The 25,557-nt window shown below is 38.6% G+C and overlaps 1 protein-coding gene across 1 annotated transcript; it reads left to right on the top strand.

The window, feature by feature from the left end:
• Nucleotides 1–1,214: 1,214 nt before the first annotated feature.
• Nucleotides 1,215–25,200, top strand: si:ch211-106h4.4 (MAM and LDL-receptor class A domain-containing protein 1). The gene is made up of 43 exons (XM_039814586.1): nt 1,215–1,235; nt 1,572–1,837; nt 3,113–3,203; nt 3,313–3,453; nt 4,448–4,579; nt 5,836–5,969; nt 6,072–6,237; nt 6,545–6,664; nt 7,047–7,201; nt 7,287–7,382; nt 7,729–7,819; nt 7,909–8,028; nt 9,590–9,692; nt 9,779–9,929; nt 10,046–10,265; nt 10,901–11,024; nt 11,503–11,632; nt 11,740–11,818; nt 11,918–12,073; nt 12,747–12,872; nt 12,981–13,196; nt 13,274–13,393; nt 13,899–14,060; nt 14,174–14,265; nt 14,919–15,086; nt 15,256–15,453; nt 15,572–15,680; nt 16,673–16,795; nt 16,951–17,050; nt 17,251–17,410; nt 17,939–18,053; nt 18,238–18,381; nt 18,697–18,884; nt 19,213–19,378; nt 20,688–20,906; nt 21,335–21,513; nt 21,853–22,090; nt 22,327–22,486; nt 22,583–22,697; nt 23,391–23,511; nt 24,579–24,663; nt 24,795–24,870; nt 24,959–25,200. Exons 2-43 carry the CDS (start codon nt 1,628–1,630, stop codon nt 25,058–25,060), a joined length of 5,901 nt encoding a protein of 1,966 aa, XP_039670520.1. The 5' UTR covers nt 1,215–1,235; nt 1,572–1,627; the 3' UTR covers nt 25,061–25,200.
• Nucleotides 25,201–25,557: the final 357 nt, after the last annotated feature.

Raw genomic sequence — 25,557 nt, 5'->3', positions numbered from 1 at the left:
GAAGAAGGAGGAAGCTAGAAAGGACTTGACAGCTTGCTGTGAGGTTGTGGTTTTGTTAGTTTGATGTTATTTTGCCTCAGTAAAATTTAGTTTTTGTATCTATCTGGGTTCAGTTTGGGCCATTTGTTTGAATATATTTTTATATTATATTAACACCACAGTTTTTGCACCTCAAAAGCTTCTTGTCCAGCATCCTCAAAACGCCCCACCACCTCATCGGCCTTGGTATGAGGTGGGTGGTTTGACAATGTGCAGTAGTGGTGCTAACAGTATTACATGACCACAGCCAAAATGCCTCTCAGTGATCCTTTAGCTTTTGTGGCCGTCAAAGGTCTAAATGTCCTTTGCCCTTTAAGTTGGTAATCCAGCCTTATAAAACACTCAGCGGCCTTAGTTACAGGTTGACACATATGAGCATGTTCTGTTTATTTTATTGGGTTTCTATTAGCTTCTGCTATAGCTGTTGCTGATCCTCCTTAAAATATGTCAAAATAAAATATTAACACATTCATGAGAGCAAGAAGAAAAAAGTGTAAGCACATTTTGATTCTCAAATACTAAATTAATATATATAAATAATATATTTTTGATTTCATATATATGATTGAATTTGTAAGCACACTGAGTACTTCATTGATTGAAATTTTTTTTTAAGAAAATACACAATTTTTACTCATTTGATTTCTTCCTCCACAGGCTACTACATGCTCATAACTACTGCATACGACCTGAATATATCGTCAGCAGCCAGACTCATCGGCTTCCCTCCTGTAGGTCAAGTTGTATGTGTGAGCTTCTTGTACCACATATTTGGCAACAGCATTGGTACGTGCCTCACTGTCCATAGCTACACTTCTACAACATATTCATTAAATAGGTAATTCAATATATAATACATTTAATTGAATTAAATCCATAGTCATGTACAGAAAAAAAGCAACTTATCAGATCCATACAGTTCAGATTAATTTTAACCACCTTTAGCTTTTTCTCTTTATTCAGGTTCATTGAGGTTTATTAAAAAGCAGTCTGGTGAAGCAGAGACGGTTGTATGGATGAGAACTGGCACCCAGGGAAAACAAATGGTCATTTGCAAATATTTACCTTCCATTTTCTGCTCTGCCTTTATTTATGTTCCTCTGTAAGGTCTGTCGTCTGCCCAACCGCTGTAATACAAGGTGCCAGGATCAGTCAGGTGAATCTCAATGCAGATCACACTCTGGGGACAGAGCAAGGTTTGCAACTCCTCGATATACAGTCTCAGCTGGCTAATTTTTCAAATCATGTCAGAACTAGAGAGAGGTCATTTTTTTGTTTTTAACCTGTAGGCATATCTCATGACAGCATTTGATGGTTGCTCAGACTTTTAGTTCCTCCAAACAAAGAAACTGGGAAGGCTATTGGATTTGGAAAGGATGATGTGTTGTAGTAAATAATAAATGTAGTCATTGCAGATTACTTTGTGTGATTCCATGCTTCATAAAGCCACTTATACACAAACTTACATGGGTATACAAACACACACTCTCAAATGCAAATCAGCATGTGCATAACTCCACCTTATTGTGTAGGTTATTACCTCAGTGCCCAGTTGTGGAGTCACCCTGTTGGGTCCAGAGGCGCAGTGATGACTGCAGTGATGGAGCCCACCCCTCCTGAAGGGGAATGCCTGATGTTCTGGTACTACATGGAGGGAAATGGAGTGGGGGAACTCACTGTTTCCCTTCAAACCCCTGACGACAACAACAGTGGCCAGCTCTGGACCAGAAGTGGAGATCAGGGGAAGCACTGGAGGCACGGAAGAGTGACGCTTCTCAATCCCACTACACCGTATCAGGTAGCTGGTAGTTAGTTATCAGATAATAATCTTACAATTCCTTTGTCTTTCTTTTTTTCTAACTTCATATTTTGTGCTTTGTACGCTCAATGCACATGCGTTATACATTTAGTTCGCTTTTTTACTTTCTTCTTTCTGTAACTGCCGCTTTGAAAAGTGCTTTAATGAAAAAAGTTTGCTTACTTAAAAGACATTGCAACTAAACACATACAAACATGCATATTGAATGTTTTACTTGAGCATAATATTGTTACAGTTTATTCAGTGACATACAACACTGTAGGTGTAGCTCCATCAAATCAATAACAGTGTAATCACAATTACGTTAAATCAGGGGTCACCAACGCGGTGCCCGCGAGCACCAGGTAGCCCCCAAGGACCACATGAGTAGCCCTCAGGCCTGTTCTAAAAATGAAAACTGAATATTGATATTATCTGTTTCCCACCTTGTTAAGTCATTGTTGATAATTATAGTGAGAAATCATTAACGTGATCAGTGTCTTCACATAGATTTGCGTCATTAATCATTAATAATCATGTATAACTAAAGGCAAACTGAGCACATTTGTTATTTCAGAAGAGTGTATCAAACTGGTAGCCCTTCGTATAACTCAATACCCATGAAGTAGCTCTCAGTTTAGAAAAGGTTGGTGACCCCTGCGTTAAATGTTCACATTCTTTCAAGTCTTGAAACAATACTGTATACATTGAAAGTATTGTAGTAATGGTTCCTCCTGTCTGTACTGGCCGCAAAGAGATCCCTTCCTAAAGCAGTTAAGGGATTGGGGACGGTACTCATTCTGTGTAAAAATGTGTTTCTGAAGTAAAATATTAGCCTTCTGCAATCTGAGTTACTGTATCAAATGGGTATCTTCCAAAATAACAGTATAATTAGTATAAATTTCCCTCTTTTTCTATATATTCCTTTGCTTCAGCACAGCAAGGAAACAGAAAGAGGACATTTGGTACTAAACAGACAATAGCAGTTGAAAATAAAACTTAATTAGCTTTAGAATGGGATCTTTATTTGTTGGACTGGAGGGCCGACGCTTAATAACTCTTTTAACATACATAATGTCATGTGACTATTGTTTTCTTTAAGTTTATATATTATGTGTAGATTAGGACATTTAGCTCAGCTTTGTCAGCAGAGACGCTTAGTATTTTGAAATAAGTCCGACTTCCTCAATCATACAGAACGTAAAAGACAAAGCTATGTAGAAATCACACAGTTTGACTTACAAGTTAAAATTAATTTGTCAATCTGAGTGACAGGTGATTTTTGAGGCGGTGGTTGGGAATGGACCGAGGAGAGATATCGTCATTGACGACCTCACTGTCCTGAATGGCGCTTGTCCCCCGTCAGGTTAGTGGCTGCTCCAAACTTTGAACTTTAGAGTTAAAATAAAAGATGAAAATTTGTGTTCTAGTGTTTGCAGGTTTTTTTTGTAACTTGTGGATGTAATTCCTTGCAGGTTTTTGTGACTTTGAAATGGACTTCTGTGGTTGGGTGAACAATCCTCCAGCAGAGTCCGGAGTGGACTGGGACTGGCTCTCGGGTGGCAGTAATGGTCAGCTTATTCCAAAAAGGGACCACTCCACAAATTCTGCTTTGGGTAAGTCACAACACACATACCTTAACTACCTGCATCATTGTGAGTGTGGTATTTTGTAAGCTGAGTCCTTTGCAGCGGCCCAGGCTCGAATCCAACCTGCAGCCCTTTGCTAAGTGTCATCCCCTCTCTCACTCCCCCCTTTCCTGTCCATCCACTGTTACTAAAAGTAAATGGGAAAAGCCCCAAAAATAATCCTACAAAATGTTTCAAGACTGTCTTTAATGAACAATATAAACATTGAAACAGGTTGTGTTTGCAGTGACCATTGATCCTGTTTATACTGGCCATTTAAAAATCATGGCCTAATGTGATTTCAATGTAAGTGATGGAGGACAACAATTACAGTGCTTCTGTAGATAAGGCTAAAGAAGTCTGAGTTTGACTAAATAAGTGGATATATTCCAAAGTCACAGTCTTATTAGTATAAAATTCCCTCTTTGTCATGTCCACGGACAGTGGTTCCTTGCTGAGCTTCGGTAGAGGGATACTAACATTGAGAAGCAATTTCAAACTAAAGATACAGTAACTTTGGAAGATACCCAGTTGATTCATCTACCTCAGACTGCTGCAGCCTTATATTAACTTCAGATAAACTTATTTAACACAGTTTTGTACAGAACAAGGACTGTATATTGTGTCCCCCATCACTTACATTATAAACTGATCTCTTATTGGCCAGTATGAATAGGAGGAATTATTATAGCAAGCAAAAGCTGTTTAAATGTTCATATAAGAACCTACCCTTTAAAAGTTTCAACACTTGTCAGTCAAGCATTTAAATACTTCAGTGCCTCATTTTATGGACCAGCTGGGAATGTATAAGTGGAGTAAGCGTCTGAGTAAGATGCCTCTAACCCTTGTGATTAATGGAGCCTCTCAGACTTCAGGTAACTGAATATAGACATAATGTAAATCTGAAACGCACGTGCATGTGCAGGATGCTGTTGGAAAATGATTCTCCCGGATATTTTAGGTTTTTTCTCTCTCTCTATAGGCCACTTTGCATTCTTCACACCCTCAAAATCTAATAGAGAAGAAATTGCCCAACTGGAGAGTGAGACAATGGAGGGAGTAGACCGAGCTTGCCTGGAGATCTGGCACTACGCCAGCGGGTGGTTAGCTAATAGTGAGTACAGTCTTTTCTGCTGTCAATGACTCAAAACTCAATAAGCGTTGGTTTGGTCATTTGAAGGTCATCATTGTTAAAACATGTTTAAATATGTTGGAAACAACAAACATTGTAAAGTTATATTTGATAGTTGGTAATTTACTGTAAACGCTGTTAAAACTGCAGCCAAATATAACCCAGACACCAAAATGTTTACTCTGTGCAGCCAGATTTTGTTTTAACTTAAACATATTTTTTGACTTGCAAATTTCTAAATTAAACTATTTTACAAGAATGTTTCTGCCAAGATAGCAGCACCACATAAAATATAGAAGTTACAAAACATACAGACACACTTATGGTGAATTATATATATAAAGAATAACTAAGAATCTTAAAACAAGATCAATCAAACTAAACAAATAATGATAAAATAACTAAGATAACAGCAATAAATACGAGATATGCAGTTGATTTAAAATAAATAAGGACAATTGATTTAAAAAACCCTAAAAGAGATGACAGTGATGATTACAACAAAGGATATCATAATATTCCAATACATATATAATTAAATAAATAAATAGTTTAGTTTAGATATTTATCATCATAGTCATATTTAACTCAGTGTAATTCAATTTCAATTCAATTCAATTTAATGCATTGTATCAAATCATAACAAGAGTTATCTCAAGACACTTTACAGATAGAGTAGGTCTAGACCACACTCTATAATTAACAAAGACCCAACAATGCCAGTAATTCCCCCAAGAGCAAGCATTTAGTGCAACAGTGGCGAGGAAAAACTCCCTTTTAGGCAGAAACCTTGAGTGGTGAGGAAAACTTCCTTGTAGGAACAAATCTCGGACAGAGCCAGGCTCTTGGTAGGTGGTATATAGTAGTTCATGAAACATACATGTAAACATATCATACTTTTAGACTGTGTGGAATAAAATTAATTTCCTAACTGCAAAGCAACTAAAAGTGGGCAAAAAAGAGGAAAATGTATGTTACGGGTCCTTACTGGGGTGAGATAACCAGTAAAGGTGTATTGCAATTTACTGTATTACAGGCACACAGTGCATATACACATGCAAAAAGGGGGCCTACAAATAAAATGATGCAAATACCAGCATGATGTCTTATAACTGAGAGGGCTTCTGGTTATGTTTTGGTGCTCTAATCCTCATGTTTGTGTCTGATTAAATCATCAAGAAGAAGAAACATTCTCAAAACGCAAATTTCGACTTGATGATGAATTTTGGTGCTTCCAGAGCCCTCATTCATTACACTGACAGTGTTCGTGAATGAGACTGCTGGGCTGCATCCTGTGTGGAATACAACAGGATATATGAATCACACGTGGATCCAAGACAGGGTGGACTACAATGCATCAGGGCGTCACCAGGTAAGGCGAAATGTAGAATTTCATAGTAACCCCGGATAACGTTTATTGAGAAAAAAATAAATCAGTGTATATTTCTAAATGAACTTTCATCCTTTATCACAGATTATTTTACAAGCCAGTGCCTCAAACGACGGAAGCTTTGCCTTGGACGACGTCCACATCATCAGGGGCAGGTTTTGTGATGACATTATCCCAACCACCACTCCGAACCCTGCCACCACGACCACCACTGCTCCTGCCTCCACCATAGACTGCACTTTTGAGCAAGGTGACTCATCAAACAGGGGAGACTGTGAATCGTCTCATATTGTCTATCATAAAGTATCAAGGTCAACATTTGATTGACTCAATAACTGAATACCAAATGGAAGTTGTACGATTTTTTAGCTACAGTAGACTAATACCAAATTACTTCATACTGTAGCTGTTAATGTGAACTGTATATCTCCATTGTTCTGGGAATATGTGAGTTTTACTTAAGGCCATTTGGATATTTGCATACCTTGGGTAAAAATAATATTGCCTATGTTACAAATAAAGTATTTTAATATATAAAATGACATCTTGTAAAACAGGTCTATGCAGTTGGGTCCAGGATGTCAGTGGTGATTTGAACTGGACTCTCAGTAGTGGACTTCAAGTGGACCAGCCATGGGATGGACCTCAGTATGATCATACTGTTGAAAATAACCAAGGTATTGACTATTGACGATAACATAAGCACCGACACTAGAAGTATTTGATTAACGCTGGAAGTAAATGACAATTTGTCGGAAATACAAACAATTTGAAGACATTGCCTTTGGTTCTGAGAAAATGTGAAGGTCATTTTTCCCAATTTTCTGACATCTATGAACTAAAATGTTTAATATTATAATCAAAATAATATCTGAGTTAGTTGCAGCCCTACACATGATCACTTATTGCTAGAGGTCAGCATGTGTTTAAATAAATAACCTATGAGTTGAATTGCAGCACTGCCATGTCAAAGAAAGAGCTCTGATCTAGTGCTATGCTGTCTTCAGTGTTTTGCTTCACAGTCTGGCAGCCCTCTCTGAGTTTTCTTTTTCCACCAAGGCTTCTATTTACTGTTGAATGGATCTGGGTCTAAGGATGGGGAGAGAGCAGCCATCTCTGTTCCTGTCATCAATCTTACATCACATATCTGTGTTGGATTCTGGTACTTCATGCTTGGGCCTTCAGTGTCCACCCTTGACCTGATGGTTAAGACAGTATGTACTCTAGTTAGTACTACTTCAAACTACTTCTGTTACAGGCGTCAGTACTTTTGAGCTGTAATGACTTGCTTTGTTCTAGAATTCATCTGAGCCGTTAGTCTGGACTCGCCGAGGGACCCAGAATCCAGAGTGGATTAACGCACAAGTAACCATCAACATGACCAACTTAACACAGGTAAAATTAAACTCAACCACATATTTACAGTAAAAAAAAAACAACAACATAGTTTTCTCTAGTGGACAAACAATGTAATGACAGACGTGTTTTTAAACTATCTTAAACATATCTTCTTATTTCTGCAATGCAATTTCTTGTTACATCAACATACAATTTCTTATCTAGCTATATATACAAAATACCAATATACTGTATATACAATAAGCTAATATTGGCTGATTTATTCGTTGGGCTCAAATCTGCACATGCATTTAATTGTTTTTCATTTAATTTATTAGGACCCCCAGTATTTCATCAAGACACACACCTTGTCTTTCTTATATTAAATTCTTTATGTCCACAGGTCATGTTCACTGGCCATAGAAACACCAACAGTAAAGGATTCATTGCCATTGATGACATTACAGTGAGGGAGGGGGCCTGCAGTAATCTGAGTATGTAAACACAGACCACCATTGATGTTCACAGGAAGACTAAACATACAGACGTTATTAGAACTTTTCCCTTTTTTACACCATTTTAGATGCGTGTGGGTTTGATTCCAGCTGGTGCGGCTTTGAGAATGCTGTCAATCATAAGGGTCACTGGGGTCGCAAAAGAGGCACAACATATAAGGTGGATCACACTTATGGAACTGAAAATGGTGAGTAGATAACTGTTGTGTTCATGCTGAGATTATGTGAATGTGGTCTCACCACAACAAGATGAAGGTTATAATGTAAAGTGAATCAATAGTAGTTCAGAAGTTATGCTTATGTATTTGAGTAGTAGTTGCCAACCTGGGAATCGGACCCCACAATATTGGAGGTTGGGTCGCAATATAACTCTGAGGGCTTGCAAGATGATAACCAATATAGGAAATGGGGGAAAAACATATTTCTGCTACATTTTCTAACTTGTGGTTTTCTTTATTGCAAAATAACAGGCTTACCTCCTCAGGTATCTAAAAATGATTGTGATGAAACAATCTGGGAAGAGAACCTTACTCTTTGGATAATCTGCTTGTTTAGGAACCCCTGTTTTAGAGTATGCAGTGTATGCTAAAGCTTATAAAACAACAATTAAAGCATAAATAATTTTTTTTTTGCTACGTTGGGTCGTGGCTCTAAAGATGGCAATGTTGTTTGGTCGCCTCCAATACTTTGGTCCAAAGTGAAATGTCTCAACAACTATCGGATGGATTGCCTTGAAATGTTGTACAATATTCATGGTTTCCAGAGAATCAATCCCACTGACTTTGGTGATCCTCTTACTTTTCATTTCCATCATTCTTCGCTGTACTTTGTCTTTAGTGCTAATAAGTATATGTTAGCATGCTAACACTGTAAACTAAAATGATAAACATGGTAATCATGATACCTGCTAAATATCATTGTTATTGTGAGCATGTCAGCATGCTGATGTTAGCATTTAGCTGACAGCAACACTGTCTGAGTAGAGCATCAAAGAGCAGCTAGCATGGCTGTAAACTTGTAGACTAGTCTTGTTTGCTCATTTGTAGTCTCGCTTTGCCACACCATCCACACGCTGCAGAGCGAAAGAGGGTCTGGCTACTCCACACAGCATGGATGGGAGAAAAATGTGCTCTGGTTTATTGGCATTTCTTTAAACCAATCACAATCATCATGGGCGGTGCTAAGCGCCAGACGGGGCCGCTGCAAAATAGCGTAAAATAATTGTGCGAGAGAAAACTCAGATTGGACAGATGGTCTAGCTAGCTGTCTCAATTTTACAATTGAGATCTGAGATCAGAGCAGAGATCTGAGGAGCAGTTAACCATAGTCCTCACAAATCCACCAAAGTTTAAAATTCCAACAAAAAAGAAAGAGGAAGGAAACATAAATCAGCGAAAATACATGCATCTTGCGAAATTTCCTGCGGCACCGGAGCAATCCCCGAAGTGGAACGTCAAGCTCATTTGACACATGTTCCTAGTTCTTTGTTTTTACAGTTCCCTTGTAGTTATTCAATTTGTAATACATCTACTGTAGCTTTGAGACAACTGAGGTGAGGAGAAAAAATTCAAATATAATTAAAGCATAATTTACAATGAGAAAAAAAATCTAAAGCATCAGTGTTGCTGTAGTAAGCCACGCACAAGATGTCAGGCAATTATCCTGGAAATGTACTTCCGTCAATCCACTCTTGCTCGAGCTCTAAAACCTGACTGTTTAAAAAGTGCTCTAACTTTCTCTTTGTCGTAGGCTTCTACATGACTGTAATGATATCAAACTCTACACGGACTGAAGAAGCTCAGCTGCTCACACCTGAGTTCACCTCAGCCACAGAGATGTGTGTGCGCTTCTGGTGAGTGCAGTGCTGCCATCACACCCATTTATACACCGTTGTCTGACGCAGATTTTAATGTTTGTGTATCTACTGTATTTGTTCAGGTACTGGATACCTGCTGGGTCTTCTAACAGCCTTGCCGTGCATGTGCTGTGGAGCGGAGAGCTGAATGATGCACTTTGGCAACGATCTGGAGCGCCGTCTTCAGGCTGGGAGGTGTCTGAGGTCACTGTGTCCTCTCCGGCAAACTACTACGTAAGCCGTTTTTTACAACAATCACTTTCCTCACACTCTCTGTCAGTCAAACTGGATTACATATTTTAGTCATTCCAGTAAGCCTGCTTCCTAAAACAGTTTATGTCTTTCACTAGGTTGTGTTTAAGGCCTTCCATGTGCCAGGCACCAACTCTACAGTGAGGTTAGATGATATTTCTGTAAGGGATGGGGCTTGCAGTCCTCCAGGCAGCTGTGACTTTGAGTCTGGACAGTGCACCTGGGTCAACATCCCCAAAGAAGATGGACATGACTGGGTGTTGGCCCGTGGAGGCTTCCAGGGTCCACCGACAGACCACACCACTCAGACCCCAGAGGGTACAACTTTTGATATAACTCAATATAATAAGAGATCCCAATAATAAGGGAGCATAATCCCAGTGTGTATATATATATATATATATGTTCTGAGCCCCAGTAAAATGATCTTTCAAAACGAACAAATAAATGAAAAAGTCTTATATCGTATCCAACCAAATCTCAGGAGTAAATGTAGTAAATGTTGGTAATGATCTGAACTCTGGTGGGCAACATTTGAAAAAGTGATAAGCCTCAAGAAATAATTGAATATAAAGCTGCCATTAGCTGTTGCAAATCTACAAATATATTATTATGAGCCACTGTATCTGCTGTTTAACTGACATAGTCAGTTACTTATTAACTTCCTTTTTCATCTGTGACTTATGTCCTGTTGCTGACATTACCTCCTCCCTGTCTCACAAACAATTTCCTTATGTCTGTTATACAAAAGCAACTCCCTTTTGAGACATTTGTGCATCTAGCTTACACATTTAAATGTGTTGCTCTTTTGATGCATAACCTCCTGTTTTTACCTCTTATGAGTTTCTCCAAATGTCAGCAATTCGTTTTTATCAAGTATTGCAGAGGTCTGCAAAATATCTCTATCGCTTTTTCACTATTATTTTATTTAATAGTCTTATTTTTGCATTCAGGTTGGTTCTTGGTGAGCTCATCACTGCACCAAAACAGCAGCAGTGTAGCGCAGGTATTGTCAGAATGGATCCAACTGAGAGACACCACCTCCTGTCTTACCTTATGGTACCATATGGACAGCAGGTCAGCACCCTTTTCACACCATACAGTATGTGACAATGCAGTGGATGCACTTTATCCGGTTTAGTTTCCTTCCTCAGAAAATGTGCACAACTGTCATTTAGACATGAATCACCTGCCCCCACTTTGTGCAAGACTAAAATACTCTGTGGCAGAGTTCACTCTTTACAAAGATCTGTGTGAGTTGTATGAAAAAGACCTAATATCAATTTTAAACAAAACAAAAAAGTTTCAAGCCATCAACAACCTGAAAATAGGATCCATGTAGAATAAAATAAAAGCCCAAATAAAACAAGGAATAGTTATTAAATTCTTATTTCCAGGATTTCCTTTATTATTATTATTATTCAAAGACGTTTCCAAAGATGCTAAACTAAGCTAAGATGCTAACATTTTTAAAGAAAACTTTTTTGAAAAAACTAACTTGACTGAAGCTGTTTTCACATATCACACAAAAACATGACATGTGTCTGTTTGTCAGTGACTCGGGGACGTTAAAGGTGCACATGCGTTCAGGGCCATCGGAGGAGGATCTGATGTTCAAAAGTAACAGCAGTGGACGCGGTTGGACCAGGTTCTCTAAGTCTGTAGAGAAACGCAAACCTTTTCAGGTAATCCAAAATAGGTTTTGTGGTAGTAATAATAATAATAATGATAATAATAATAATAATTGGAGAAAGAACAGATATTTCTATAAATGATATTCAATGATCCTCAGCTGCTGATCGAAGCAGAGACTAACAACAGAGGATTTATTGCCATTGATGACATCAGTGTCACACAAGGCCTTTGTCAAGGTACGGATGGATGGATGGATGGATGGGTGGATGGGTGGATGGGCCAATTGACGACATTTAAATAAAAAAATGAGTGAAACAATTTTCTTTTTCTGATAGTAAATGAAACAAGTTTGGGATTTGTGGGTTGCTCATTTGAAAATGGCACATGTGGCTGGGAGGACATCAGCGTTGGTCAGTGTGAGTGGATGAGAGGAAGGAATGCTACTGGGAACACTGGACCCTCTGTGGACCACACAGTGGGCACTGAACTGGGTAAGGCCACAAACTATCTCAGACTCTATAGATTCAAATCCATGGCCTTCTCTAGTCTTGAGACCACATACACCTTTACAACACTTTACAACAACTGTTTCATGGGTAAAAGAAGCTGAATAAGCTGAATAGTTTCCCCTTTCACAATATGTGTGGTAGCAATGTTGGCTGTGGGTAGTGTTAGACGCAGTTTTTACATCCTTTTTTTGTTCTGGCGTGGATTTTAATGCTTATGCTAAACATGAAAATGTTTTTTTACTGAATTATGTTGTTAGGTCAACTGCCATCACACCTAAAAATATAATTCATATTTTTGGTTTAGCACCACCCAATATAAACCTCTGAAACAGGAACAAATCATGCAGCCTCCCTGTCAAAAGGTCCCCAAGAACACAGCAAGAAGAAACAGCATATAACATCTAATCACTGCCTGGATTGCATACTAAATTCAATTTAAATTGAAAATTAAGGAGGTTTATTATGTTTAAGCTGCAAAACTGTGAAAAAAATGTACTCAAGCAATTCTTTACCATCATGCTAAAACCTCTTGCCCTTACTTTTCCGGCCCATGTCAATTTGGTAGATCTACCATTGCTTCATAATTTATACTGCCATGGTTTTACAGTGCAAAGAATAAAGGCTAATGCGTTGTGTTCCTATCTGTTTATTCCAGGTTGGTACATCACGGTAATGCCTGACCGAGGAGACCAAATAAGTCTTGCTGCCGTGCAGAGTCCCACCATGAAACAGGCTAGCGCCACCTGCACACTACACTTCTACTACAACATGTATGGAGACGGTATGTTTTGCATATTCAAGTGTGTATGTGCAGTCTTTAAAATCACATGTTCTTGCTCTCTTCATATGTGAGTCTGCATGCAATCTTTAACTCTGTACATTGTTACAGACATAGAGGAGCTGAATGTGCTGCTAAAGGAGGGCTCCAGAACCACCTCACTGTGGTGGCTAAATGGTAACCATGGAGATGTGTGGCATCATGGTGAGGTAACGGTTGGTCGAATCCCTCAGGACTTCACCATCCTGTTTGAAGCCTCCAGGACCTTTAACAGGCCTGGACACGTTGCCATTGATGACATAGATTTTACCAACTGCACCCTGCCTGGTAGGCTACCTGCTCTACATGCACAGCTGGCCTCTTTTTTTTCAAGCTGATTTACATTCATTTACATTCCTTGTCAGAGCCCCAGCCTGTGTGTCCAGAGAATATGTTCATGTGCAACAACAGTGTGTGTGTGGAGCACAACCAAGTGTGTGACTTCAGCGATGACTGTGGGGACTGGTCTGATGAGAACAACTGTGGTGAGATTTCACAAATGTTGAATGGATAAATATGTTCAAAATACTGAATGCACTGGTAGGGTAAATTCACATACATAAAGTCATAACAGGCACTTCCTGTGTACTTCCCCTGGTTCTGAACATTGTTTCATAATTTCAAAAAGTACATTATTAATATGACTACGAAATTAATATTTAAACTTATAAGCATTAATAAGGAAAAGTTTAAAAACATATTTTTCTGATTTGTATGATTTTTGTCAATAAAATATAATGGTATGTGATTTTACTTCATGTGCAAGTTTGTTTGGCTTTTTTTTTTTTTTTATCTATGACACATTCATAGAGCTGCAACAATTAGTCAAATAAACCATCAGAAAATCAATTGGAAGCCGGCCGCTGTGTCGAGGAGTAAACCTCTATATATGGGCGCCTGCTCTACCAGGTGAGCTACCCAATGCCCGAGAGTAGCAGTTTATAACTTGTCTGTCTTACTCCCTTTTACCTGATAATAATAAAAATGTAGAGCAACAAGGTGTTGTGGAGCGCTGCAGCTTTGAACAAGGCCTGTGTTTCTGGGCACAAAGTGATGTGGACACACCTGGAGCTGAGTGGACGCAACACAAAGAACAGGAAGCCTGGCCCAAAGATGGGCCTCCCAGGGATCACACCCAAAACTCTGCTGCAGGTATTAGACTCTCTGAGCTGCTTGGCATTGAGATAATCCTCAGGGGTCTTGACTCTGAATAACTCACTACATGGTTAATATTCTTTAGTTCACTTTCTAATTTCATTATACAGGTCACTATATCATCCCTGGGACTCACCTGACTGCGAATGGTCAGTCATCAGAGATTCTCTCCAAAACTTTGCTACCCAGCTCCAACTGCACTGTGAGTATACATAGGTGCATGTAGCCTATTACATTTTAAAGTCTTATGAAAGAGATGACTAAATGTGTGCAAGTTACAGTAACATGGGTGGCATCCAGGCTGACAACAATGCGTAGAGATTGAGTAATTAATGTAGTAACAGCCTGACTAAGAATGCTAACATGCTAATTATTAGCAGGTGTAATGTTTACCATGTTCACCATCTCAGTTTAGTCTGTCTGTTGCTGATAGGCACTCAACACAAAGTACAGCTGAGGATGTTGGGAATGTCATACGTTTTACAGGTACTTGGCCATAAACCGAAGTAATGGATTTCAAATTTTAAACCTGATGATGGTAGATACAAACTTAAGGGATCACCAAAGTTATTACAACAATATTTCAATCTCTGTATTTTTTGTCTTACTTATCTGGCACAGCACAAATAAAAATGTCTAAAAGCTTCTGAATATGTTACAGTAAGACCTTGCTGTGTGTGTGTGTGTGTGTGTCTGATTTACAGTACATTAATAAACACCCTTGCAGGGTTGATCACATTTCAAAAGACTGTTCATCTTATTTAGATAAAAACAATTGATTAATTACTGTTTTTAAAGCATGTCATCACCTTCTTTTCTGTCCATCTATTCACTGTGATGACTCTGTCCCTGAAGGTGAGATTTTTCTTCTTCAGCCTGGATGATGCTCCAGCCAGACTGACAGCCCAGTCCAGGACGCTACAGTCTGGTAGTGACGACGCTGTGTTATGGCTCAGGGAAAACTCACAGAGCTACAGCTGGCAGAGAGCAGAGTTCACCTTCTCCTCCTCACACAATAGCCAGGTCAGTGAGGACACAGACAGTTAATTAAATTACATTTGAGAGCTTCAGTCAACCAGGGCCTCATTTATAAACATTTTCTCAGATTGTTGTGTTTTATCACTGATAAAAACAGATGTTAAAAGTAGCAACAAGGTCAGAATATATTTTTTTAAGATTGCCTCCTTCTTAGATTGTCTTCAGATATAAGCGAGGTGATGGTCAGAGAGGGCTGGTTGCGCTAGACGACATCTCTTTCTCCAAGGAGTGTTTATTTGACCCTGAGAACACCAAACTGCCTAATACATCAACCACCTCTGCCCCACCTACATCCTCTAACACACCCACTTCTCCAGCCTCAAGCTCAACTGCACCAACCCACCCCTGTCAGGTACACTACTTATAATAAGCTCATGCCTGCAAAAGTAAATTATGTGAAACATAAAGTAATCCATAAAAAAACCCTGTTTAAAATAATAAAATAATGTTCTCTTTCTTTGGTGTGGCAGGATAATGAGTTTTTCTGTTGGCGGTCAGCTGGAAAAGTGTGTATTCCAGCTACTTTACAGTGTGATTATCATCCAGACTGCCCACAGGGGGAGGACGAGGATGGCTGTGGTGAGCTGCTTGTTGCTTTGACTGACTTCTATCATTTTGTCAGCAGCAAAATGTCTTACAATAACAATAACATTTTTCCTCAGGTGGAATCATTAGCAGCTTACTAGATAGTAAAATGGGTGGTAACTCTGTCTCATTATTTTAAGTTGGGAGAAAGACAGAAGTTGAGCATGTAAGTCAAAATGAATGTACATAAAACTAGAAGGAAATTCAGGGAGCGCAGACCTCCACCAAGGCATGCCCTATCTGACAATGTTAATGGAGTGTGAATTTTCCCAGAGGGGAACTCATTTTTCCAATTATTTGGAAACCACATAAATGCAGCATCTCACAATATTACGAGAGTAAAATAATTAAATAAGTGTATCTGCCCTGTGATTCGGATCCGCTCAAAAATGTTACGTGTTCTTCCTTGGCCCATGCTGCACCCTTCCATAAAGTTTCATGAAGATCTAGCAAGACGTTTTTTTGTAATCCTGCTGACAAACAAACAAACAAACAAACCAAGCCTAAAACATAACCTCCTTGGCGGAGGTATTAGTTATACAAATATAATGCATAATGAGAAAATGATTAGGAAAGTCAAAAAGTGTGGTTTTATTACATACATTTTTGCTCACCACAATCTAACAACACTTTTTAATTTCACCAAAATAACGTTAAGTAAGTTGTGTTGACAGCTGTGCCAAATCTTGAAATGTTTTTTTTTTTGTTAAGATAAGAGAAATTATATTATATAATTATTAATTATATAAAATGATTGTACTGGTTCACTCACAGAGAGGTCAACCAACTATACCACAAGACCAAGTTTTATTTAAAGTTCATACTTATATCATATTAGCGACAGACTTTTCTTCTTCTTTGTTGCACAAAATGTCACAAAAGCAGATTATTTAAAAAAAATTATTCAAAAGCATGTGATTCATGAACCAATATTCACCTCCCTTTTTTCCCAGCAGTATTACTCACGCCTTGCCTTAAACTTTCAGGCCGGTGCACATTTGAGAGTAACCAGTGCCAATGGGCTGACACCAGTGATGGACACAGTAGGTGGCAGAGACAGAAAGCCAGTAACAACACTGAGCCACCAACTGATCACACTACAGACTCAGGTGATTCTAGTGGCTTATAGATTGATTGAATAGTTTATTGATTCTAATGGTCCCACAAGACAAGGCTATAAGAGATAACATGTTAGATGAAAAACTACACTTGGCTTGTTTAAGATTCAACTTTGTTGATTCAGGATGTTTTCCCTCGTTCTCAGGCTACTTTATGAGAGTGAAATTCAGTCAGGAGTCCACACAGAGTGAAGCCAGACTTCAGAGTCCCCCACTCCCCCCTTCATCCCCCTACTGCCAGATTGTGTAAGTGATAACCACGGCATTGATGGCCACATTACTCTTAATATCATCCCTATGGACTGTAATATATTTGATTTGATACATAGTTGAATATTTAAAATATGAATTGCTCAATGCTCCCCACTGCCCTAGTCTTTTTACAATGCAACTCTCTTCCCAATCCAACACTCTCCCCTTCTTCCTTCCTTATTTCCTGATCGCAGGTTTCACTTCCACATCAGTGCAGAGAGTGCTGGGTCACTCAGAGTGCTTATGCAGCAAGCTGAGGGGGGTGAAGCAATCCTGTGGTCACGCAGTCACAACACTGTCTCCCATTGGACCCCAGAGCATCTGCCTCTAGGTCTGCACCAGCAGCCTTATAAGGTGCGTGCTTGTGTATCCATTGAGAACGGTTAGGCTTTAATCCTAATGAAAGGGACATACCGACAAGTGACAAGAAAACAAACTATTAAATGAGTATAGAAACATTATGGATGAAGAGGCTTGCATACAGGGCACAGGGGCTCACTGCATGGTTTGATGAGCATGAAAATTATGTGAACCATGTAATTATGATACGGCCTTCACAATTACCAGGATTATTGTATTGGACTGCATTCAATTGACTGTAGCTATATTACTGTCACAGCCTGGCTCATAAGGCCATGACAGAATTGGAGAATCACAATTTTGTTGTACAAAGCAATTAATTAAGAAACACTAAACAGAAAAAGTATGGGATGTGAATATCAGTAGTTTCAGTAGGTTAGGGTGAGGATGGTGTGTAAATGTTGAAAACTGCATTACATTTTCCAAAATATGTGCAGGGTGTTTAAAGTGCGATGCAATGTTTCCTTTGTTGCGTGGAAATTAATCCTTTAAAATCATAAATGTAATAATTTCTATTCTTAGGTTTGGTTCAGTAGCATGAATAAAGTGACTCAGACAGACACTACTGCTGGAGATCACATTGTTGCTGTGGATGATATTTCTTTTCTAAACTGTGAAAAATCATACCAACCACCAGGTAAGTAAGGTTTCCATCAATATTACATGTGAATGTATAGGACAGTAGTAGTAGTAGTAGTAGTAGTAGTAGTAGTAGTGGCATGCTTCATAAATTGTCCACTTTGTTAAAAACGTACAGGAGAGAGCATTGAGGAGAAAAGTTGGCTCATTTCTTTTTTGTTAAATTATGTTTCTCTCCTCAGCTCTGTCTGCCTGGGGCTGTTCTTTTGAAGATGGTCTGTGTGTTTGGGTTCAGGGGGCTGAAGATGAGTTGGACTGGCTCAGCAGGTCTGGTCCCACAGAGACCCCCAACACAGGGCCTGCAGGAGACCACACTACTGGCAAAGGTCACTTTTATTCCAGACTATAGACTTTAGACAAGTTGTCTCCTAAACCATGATACAAAAAAACTAAATAGTAGTGTTGTCCACTAATGAATTACATTTAGTACAGAAAATACATAATTGCCTGTGTTGACATTTTTTCCTGTAATGCAAGCTTTTGTAACTGCCACTGTCACTGTGGTCAGAAGTGACCATTAGTGGAAACGTAGTGTCACAAGAAGAGAAGAGATGAAAATTACTCATTGCTTGAATTCCTCACAGCAAGTAGACATTTCTTTCTCAGAAACATTTAGAATCACTGTCTATGTTGTTAAACAGGGAAATACCTTTACATCAAGAGTTCTCCACCAAGTGTTAAGGGAAATATGGCCCAACTGAAGTCTTCGCTGCTGCCACCTGCTGGTGAAAAAGGATACTGTTTCACATTTTGGTACCACATGTTCGGAGCTACTGCCGGCTCCTTGAGGATGCTTCTACAAACAGCTAATCCCTTGAAGAAAACATTGGTAAAAACATGAATGAAATAAGTAGTTTTCTAAGTTTATTTTATGTATTAGAGATAACAGAGGTCAGAGAAGGCCACTTCTTTGAGTCTGAACACATGAGTCAGAAAGACGGCTGTGAGGTGGATTGAGAAATATTTGTCACTGTTCGCACAGTCTTTTTTCTCTGTTATTATCGTTTCACATAGTTGTGAAATGCTGATTGCAAAATAACATTAATGCATTGTATAATGAGTGCAAGCTGCACAGTTTCAGTGCGTTTTGCAGTGTTGCACAAACCTCCTCACATCCTCATTGTGACAAGTGAATCAGCCTCCTGTCTTTCCTGTAGGTGTGGCAAAAATCAGGAAATCAAGGGGACGAGTGGCTGCTGGTTCAGAGCCATGTGACCTTGCAGAGGGTCCACCAAGTGATTCTGGAGGCTACAGTGGGGGGAATGGCAGGAGACATAGCCATCGATGACATGTCCCTCATCAGTGGACCATGTCCTGCCTCTGGTAATAAAACTGTAGCTGGGGAATATCACAGAAAAAAAAACATTTAACATCTTAGTTCAGTTGACTAGACATAGTATGTAACCATTTTGCAAGTAGAAGAATGAGTAGAATAACTAGAAAACAAGGGAGTCATAGCACATTTACAAGAACCACTGTCTCTTCCCGGTGAATCATATCCACTTAACCATATCTTCCTACTTTACTTGCTCTAGTAAAGTAGTGAAACTTTACTTGCTTTAGTAGGCTTGCATACTTTGTGGGAAAGAATTGTAAAAAATGTTTCCTGTCTCCCTCCTTATCTCTTATTTATTTAAATAGGGATGTCTTCATACACTTACATTTAACGGATAAGTCTGGTTATATTGTATGTTTTTCTAATCATCAATAAACCCAAGAAAGGTTCAACACCAACAATGAATAGATCCAAACTATTAAAACACATTTGTGAGCCACACTGTTGCACTGGATGACTTGTTCCTTCATTAAGCTTAAAACGGGCACTGTAGTTTATTTATTTTTTCAAAGTAATATAATACAAAAGGGCAAAGATTAGGAGTTAAATAATATGCCAATATGAAAAGAAAAGGAGAAAATAAATAAATAAAAACTGTGAAATGGGGTGTATAAACAGTGAAATGTACTGTTATATCACCAATTCTCTAAAATAAAAAAACAGAGTTTATCAAAGAAGAGGTGAGTGGCATATTGTGAATCTCACAACTGTTCAAGGTCTCCATCAAATTGAGCAAGATGGTCTAAGAATGGCTGCCAAATCGTGTAGAATGTTTTAAGATTGTCCGTCATGCCATATCGGATTTTCTCCATATGTAATACAGAGGTGAGTTCTGTTAGCCACGTCTTGAAGAGTACTGTAGTTTATTTTGAGTCGATCCCACAGACACCGTCCTGCTGCCGTAATTTTTTTCATGGGGATTTGATGACAACAAGAAAAAGTTCCTGATAGTGCAGGATTTAAAGAAAATAATTACTCAAATAAAACTGGGAGGAATCATGCAGAGGAGAAGAGATATATTACAATAGTACAAAGTACATACAGACTAAAGTACATATAAACAACATGCAGACAGAGGATTAAAAATTCCACAGCAAAACAGGAAATCAAAGTCATAAATGCAAGAGATTTTTTTTTAAAAGCACTGTAAGTAACCTCCTGTAAAGGCCTTGTTTAACACCCCGATTAGATTGAGTCCCATACACAGGGTTTTAGCTTTATTGAGTGCTAAACTTTGAGTTATTCTGAAAATGTATGCATACTTTTTGTAATGCTTTCTAAAACATTACCCTGTAGATATGTGTGATTTCGAGGAGGGGAGCTGTAACTGGCAGCAGCAGACCACCGATGACTTTGACTGGGTTAGACAGTCGGGCTCCGCCCACAACCCCAACACTGGGCCAGACAGCGACCACACCACCAACACACCCACGGGCCATTACTACTACCTGTCCTCCTCTACTGCCGACTGCGCAGGGCAGACAGCTAAAATGTCTTCACCACTGTATCCTGCAGGTGAGACAGTCACCTGTGTGTGTTTGTTTATGTATGTGTGTGTGTGTGTGTGTGTGTGTGTGTGTGTGTGTGTGTGTGTGCGTGCGTGCGTGCGTGCGTGCGTGCGTGCGTGTGTGCGTGCGTGGGTGCGTGCGTGCGTGCGTGCATGCATGTGTGCAGCGGTCCAATAAATATAGTATATTACAGTATATACTGTACAGTATAGTGGAAAAAAGTACAATATTTTCCTCTGAGATCTTACTACTAGAATAAAGTACAGTACTTCAAATGTGTACAGTACTTGAGTAAATGTTCTTAGTTACATTCACAGCTTATCTACAACAAAACACAAATATCTGGACATTTAAGTGGTCTAAAGTATACTGGGGAAAAAGGCGTGTGTTGAAATACACTGTGATATTTCAGTCTTCCTTCCTCTTGCCCTTCAGGCAAAGGAGCTTGTGTGCAGCTGTGGTACCACATGTATGGCAAAGGAATGGGGATGCTGAACATTTACCAGCAGAGTGAAGAAGGGAAGCGAGCTCTGATTTTCTCTCAGACAGGAGACCAGGGCCGGATATGGAGGCTCGCTCAGGCGTCACTTCTGCCACGGGTTCAGCCTTACAGGGTAAGTCACGAAGATCCACCCAAAACAGTTTGGTAATAATACAGAGTCATTTTTGGGAAAAGAGATACATGGACAATAGAGGGCGGTACCTCAAGTAACTCATGTTTGGTGACCTGACCCTTCAATGGCCCATGGCCCAATCTAAACAAAACATAACTCATAGATTTCTGTTGCTATAACATTTCTTCATTCCTTTGGATGTTTTTAGTCTAAGCTGTCTCAAAATGAGAATAAAATGTGGTCTAATGAGACCAAAGATGACCTCTGTAACACTGATATTAAACTATATATTTATATTTACAATAGGCAGTTTCCATCATTACACGCTTTGTGTTTCAGATCGTGGTGGAAGGTGTGAAGGCTGGCCCCACCCAGGAGGGAGACATGGCCTTTGATGATGTACAGCTGACAGACGCTCCTTGTCCTCCTCCTGGACATTGTGACTTTGAGAGCAGCATGTGTAGCTGGAGCAACCTAGGAGGAAGAGTCGACCAGGGGGACTGGCTCCGCGGCCGAGGAGCCTCCCCAAACCCCAACACTGGACCCAGTGTTGACCACACCACCAACTCGACACACGGTAATAATACAAACATGTAACTCTGCGGTTCTATGAACAGGGTGGATGTGAGTGTGATCAAATTCAATTTATAGAGAATTACAGAAACTTGAGAAAGGATTTATAGTCAGGAAGAAAGTAAGAAATGGACATTAGTGCAGCATACCAGCTGTACATATTTGTTTGAAGTGGTGTTGACTATATCACTATATAATTTCTCTCATTATTTTTAATTGATCTTGCCATATTTCCACCAGGTTACTATCTGTATGTGGACAGCTCAGTGGGCGAGTGGGGAGACATGTCCTTCCTGATCAGTGATGTGTTCCAGCCGTCCACTAGAGGCCACTGTCTGACATTCTGGTACCACATGTATGGCAACCATGTTGGGACTCTCAGAGTTTACATAAATGACAGGTAACTAGCTGTTAATGTCTGAAGAGTAGCAACATTAAACATGAACTGTACTCTGATAACATTTGCAATATAAACTTGTGCTGTCCTGTCTCATAGAAAAATGCATACTGGTGGCAACGAAGAAGGGATTCTGAAGTGGATTGATACAGTAAACAATGGAGACAAGTGGCAGGAGGCCAGGGTGTCTGTTAAACATAAAGAAGCATTCTGGGTAATAATTAGCTTCTGATATTTTCCCTTTAAAAAAAAAACAGTATCTGGTTGAGGTCTTTTTTTTTACATTTTAGATGTCTGAGTTTTTGACATTTTACTTCTAAACTGCTGACATGGTTTTATTTATATATATATATATATATATATATATATATATATATATATATATATATATATAATATATTTATATATTTAGATAAAAGAGTCTTCTTCCCTCTCCCATGAATAATTTTCCAATCCCTCAGATTTATCTTGTGACCCTTTGTAGGGGCCCGACCCCTAGCTTGGGAACCACTGGATTTAACTAGCTAAATGTATATAAAGTAGTTAAAACTAACTTATTTTGATACTTTAAGTACATTTTGCCAATAATACTTCTGTACTTTTACCTAAGTAGGATTTATAATGCATGCCTTTTACTTATTATGTATTTTTGTAGTCTGAATACTTCTTCTACCACTTGTATTTACTAGTTTGACTGAAAATCAGTTAAAGCTATTGTTCTTAAAATAGCATGCAGGAGAATGACACTCAAACAAAGAAATTAAGCTTTAACATTCTGGACTCTTCTGATAAAATAGTATAGAGTGAAAACTTGTATTTTACTTTAACCAATAACAGCAGTGTTTACTCATGTGTATTCTGAATTTTCTGATTGCTGTGCTGAATTTGAACTCTTTTTTTGTCACAGTTTGTGTTTGTGTATCAGAGGGGGATGAATACAGGTGGGGATGTTGCTCTTGATGATATCACCATCCTCCCTGGCGGCTGCTACTCAGAGCCCCCCATTAACCCTCCTGATGATAAATATGGTAACCTGAGACTCTCTTTAGCTACTTCAACTGAACAGACTGCAGTTATTCTTTATCATGAGAAAGAAAGAATCATGTTCTACTGCATGTTATTCTTATGAATTGTTTGACAATTTATCTTACAAACATCTAGCTATCCGTGTAAACAAGTACTTGTATGAATGTATGGCTATTTTGCACTGATATGGGTTTAACTACACACTTAATCACTAAGTTTGCCCATTTTAGCAGCATTTTCTCAAAATATATTTGTCTGCATTATTGGATAAGCCTGGTGTTATTTCATTTTGTCTTACTGTCAACAAATCCCATGGAATGGCCAAAACCAACAATGCATTTAACCCTTTTTCTTTCCCTATCTCTGGCACTCATCTCCACGCCCATTTTTTTCCTACTTAAATTTTTTCACAAATGAATAATTTTATATTTATATATAAGTATGTATGTATGTATGTTTGTATGTATATATGTATGTATGTATGTATGTATGTATGTATGTATGTATGTATGTATGTATGTTATGTATGTATGTATGTATGTATGTTATAAAAAAGAGGCTCAGTACATGTAAGTTCCTGATCACTGTAGTTTTTAGCAAACATTATTAGGCAAAGAGGAATAATGCATAATGAATTTGTTAGACTATTTTCAGCTGCAGATTAATATGCATTAGTGCACTAGTTCTTTACAGCGGCAGAACGGTTTATGTTGGGTTGACACACCAAGGATGCAGCTCATTAATGTGTTTTTAGTTCTGGAGCCCAGAAGAATAGGCTTTATCTGGCTTTGACTACACAGAGAACACTTGATAGTCAGATAAATTAATTGTTTGTTTTGGTCTTTTCGAGGGTTTTGTGGATAATTTGTTTTGAGTGGAAAAGTATAGAATATGACCAGCCTTTTTCTTTAAGAAACATTAATATTGTAACAACCTAATCAATTAATTACTAATGCAAATGCTTAAAAGTAAGGTATTTCTAAGCCTCAGTGCATATGGGAGGTGTACAAAGTGTCAGAAGGGAGTTGATGTCAAATGTTGTGCTTTCATCATGTTTCTCTGTCTGCAGACATGTTGTCCGTAGGCCTGGCTGTTGGTCTGACTCTGCTGGCTGGAGTCATCATCTCCATATTCCTCTTTATGCTGAACAGGAAGTATAGTACAATGTACACAGTTGATTATAAATACATAAATAATTTACATAATATATGTAATATATGTATACAAGAACACTAAAGAATGCTGGTTTATGTTGTCGGCTGACATTTCTGCTTGTGTGTCTCAGGAATCAGCCGACAATTATGAATAACGACCCAGTTGAAGAGAACTCTGCGTTTGACCTCTATGATTGCAAAATAAATGTAAGTAAACAGGATTTATTGACAAAGCATCTTGTCCAGCCTTTATAGAGCGCAGATGATAAAAAACAATATTTATGTTTCTTCCCAGGGAGCACAACATGAAACTGAATCTGACTTTTCCTTCTTCAACAAGCTGTACAATCCGTCGCCAAATGTAACTGACGCCACAGTGGCTTCATGTGATGCTTAGTCCAGATTAATAACTCCTGTGAAATAAACAAATCATTTACCAATTTGTAAATTCTGCCTGTGCTCTTAGAGATATTTAATTTTTTCTATTAAAACTGTTATTTAGAAGATGAAATATTGATGTTGGTTTTGGCATTTTTCTGAGAAATATTTATTAAATGATGTAATGCCAGTTTAATAAGAAAGTGTCAGTGACTCTTTTGTTTTAATAATGACAACTGGATTATTAATTACATAAACATTCTTATTGCTTACCATTGCTTGCTCACCATTCTCCCTATTACAAGTCAGAGTAGCACCAAAATGATTTTGATGCTGGTATTTTATGGTCACATAATGTCGCTTTAAGTCATAATGTGGAAACAACATTGACACTAAGAAGATGTGCTGTATTTTGCTCAGAGCATTTAAACAATAGCTGTTTCCAGTTTTTGGGGCTATTTCCAGTTTAAAGCTTTATATTAGTGTTGCTGCACCAGTATTCCCCAAAACTACTCA

Source organism: Perca fluviatilis, chromosome 11 (assembly GCF_010015445.1).
Source record: "Perca fluviatilis chromosome 11, GENO_Pfluv_1.0, whole genome shotgun sequence".
NCBI classification, from domain to species: domain Eukaryota; kingdom Metazoa; phylum Chordata; class Actinopteri; order Perciformes; family Percidae; genus Perca; species Perca fluviatilis.
Note: the sequence above shows the minus strand (reverse complement) of the source record. Positions and strands in the feature narration are given on the sequence as shown.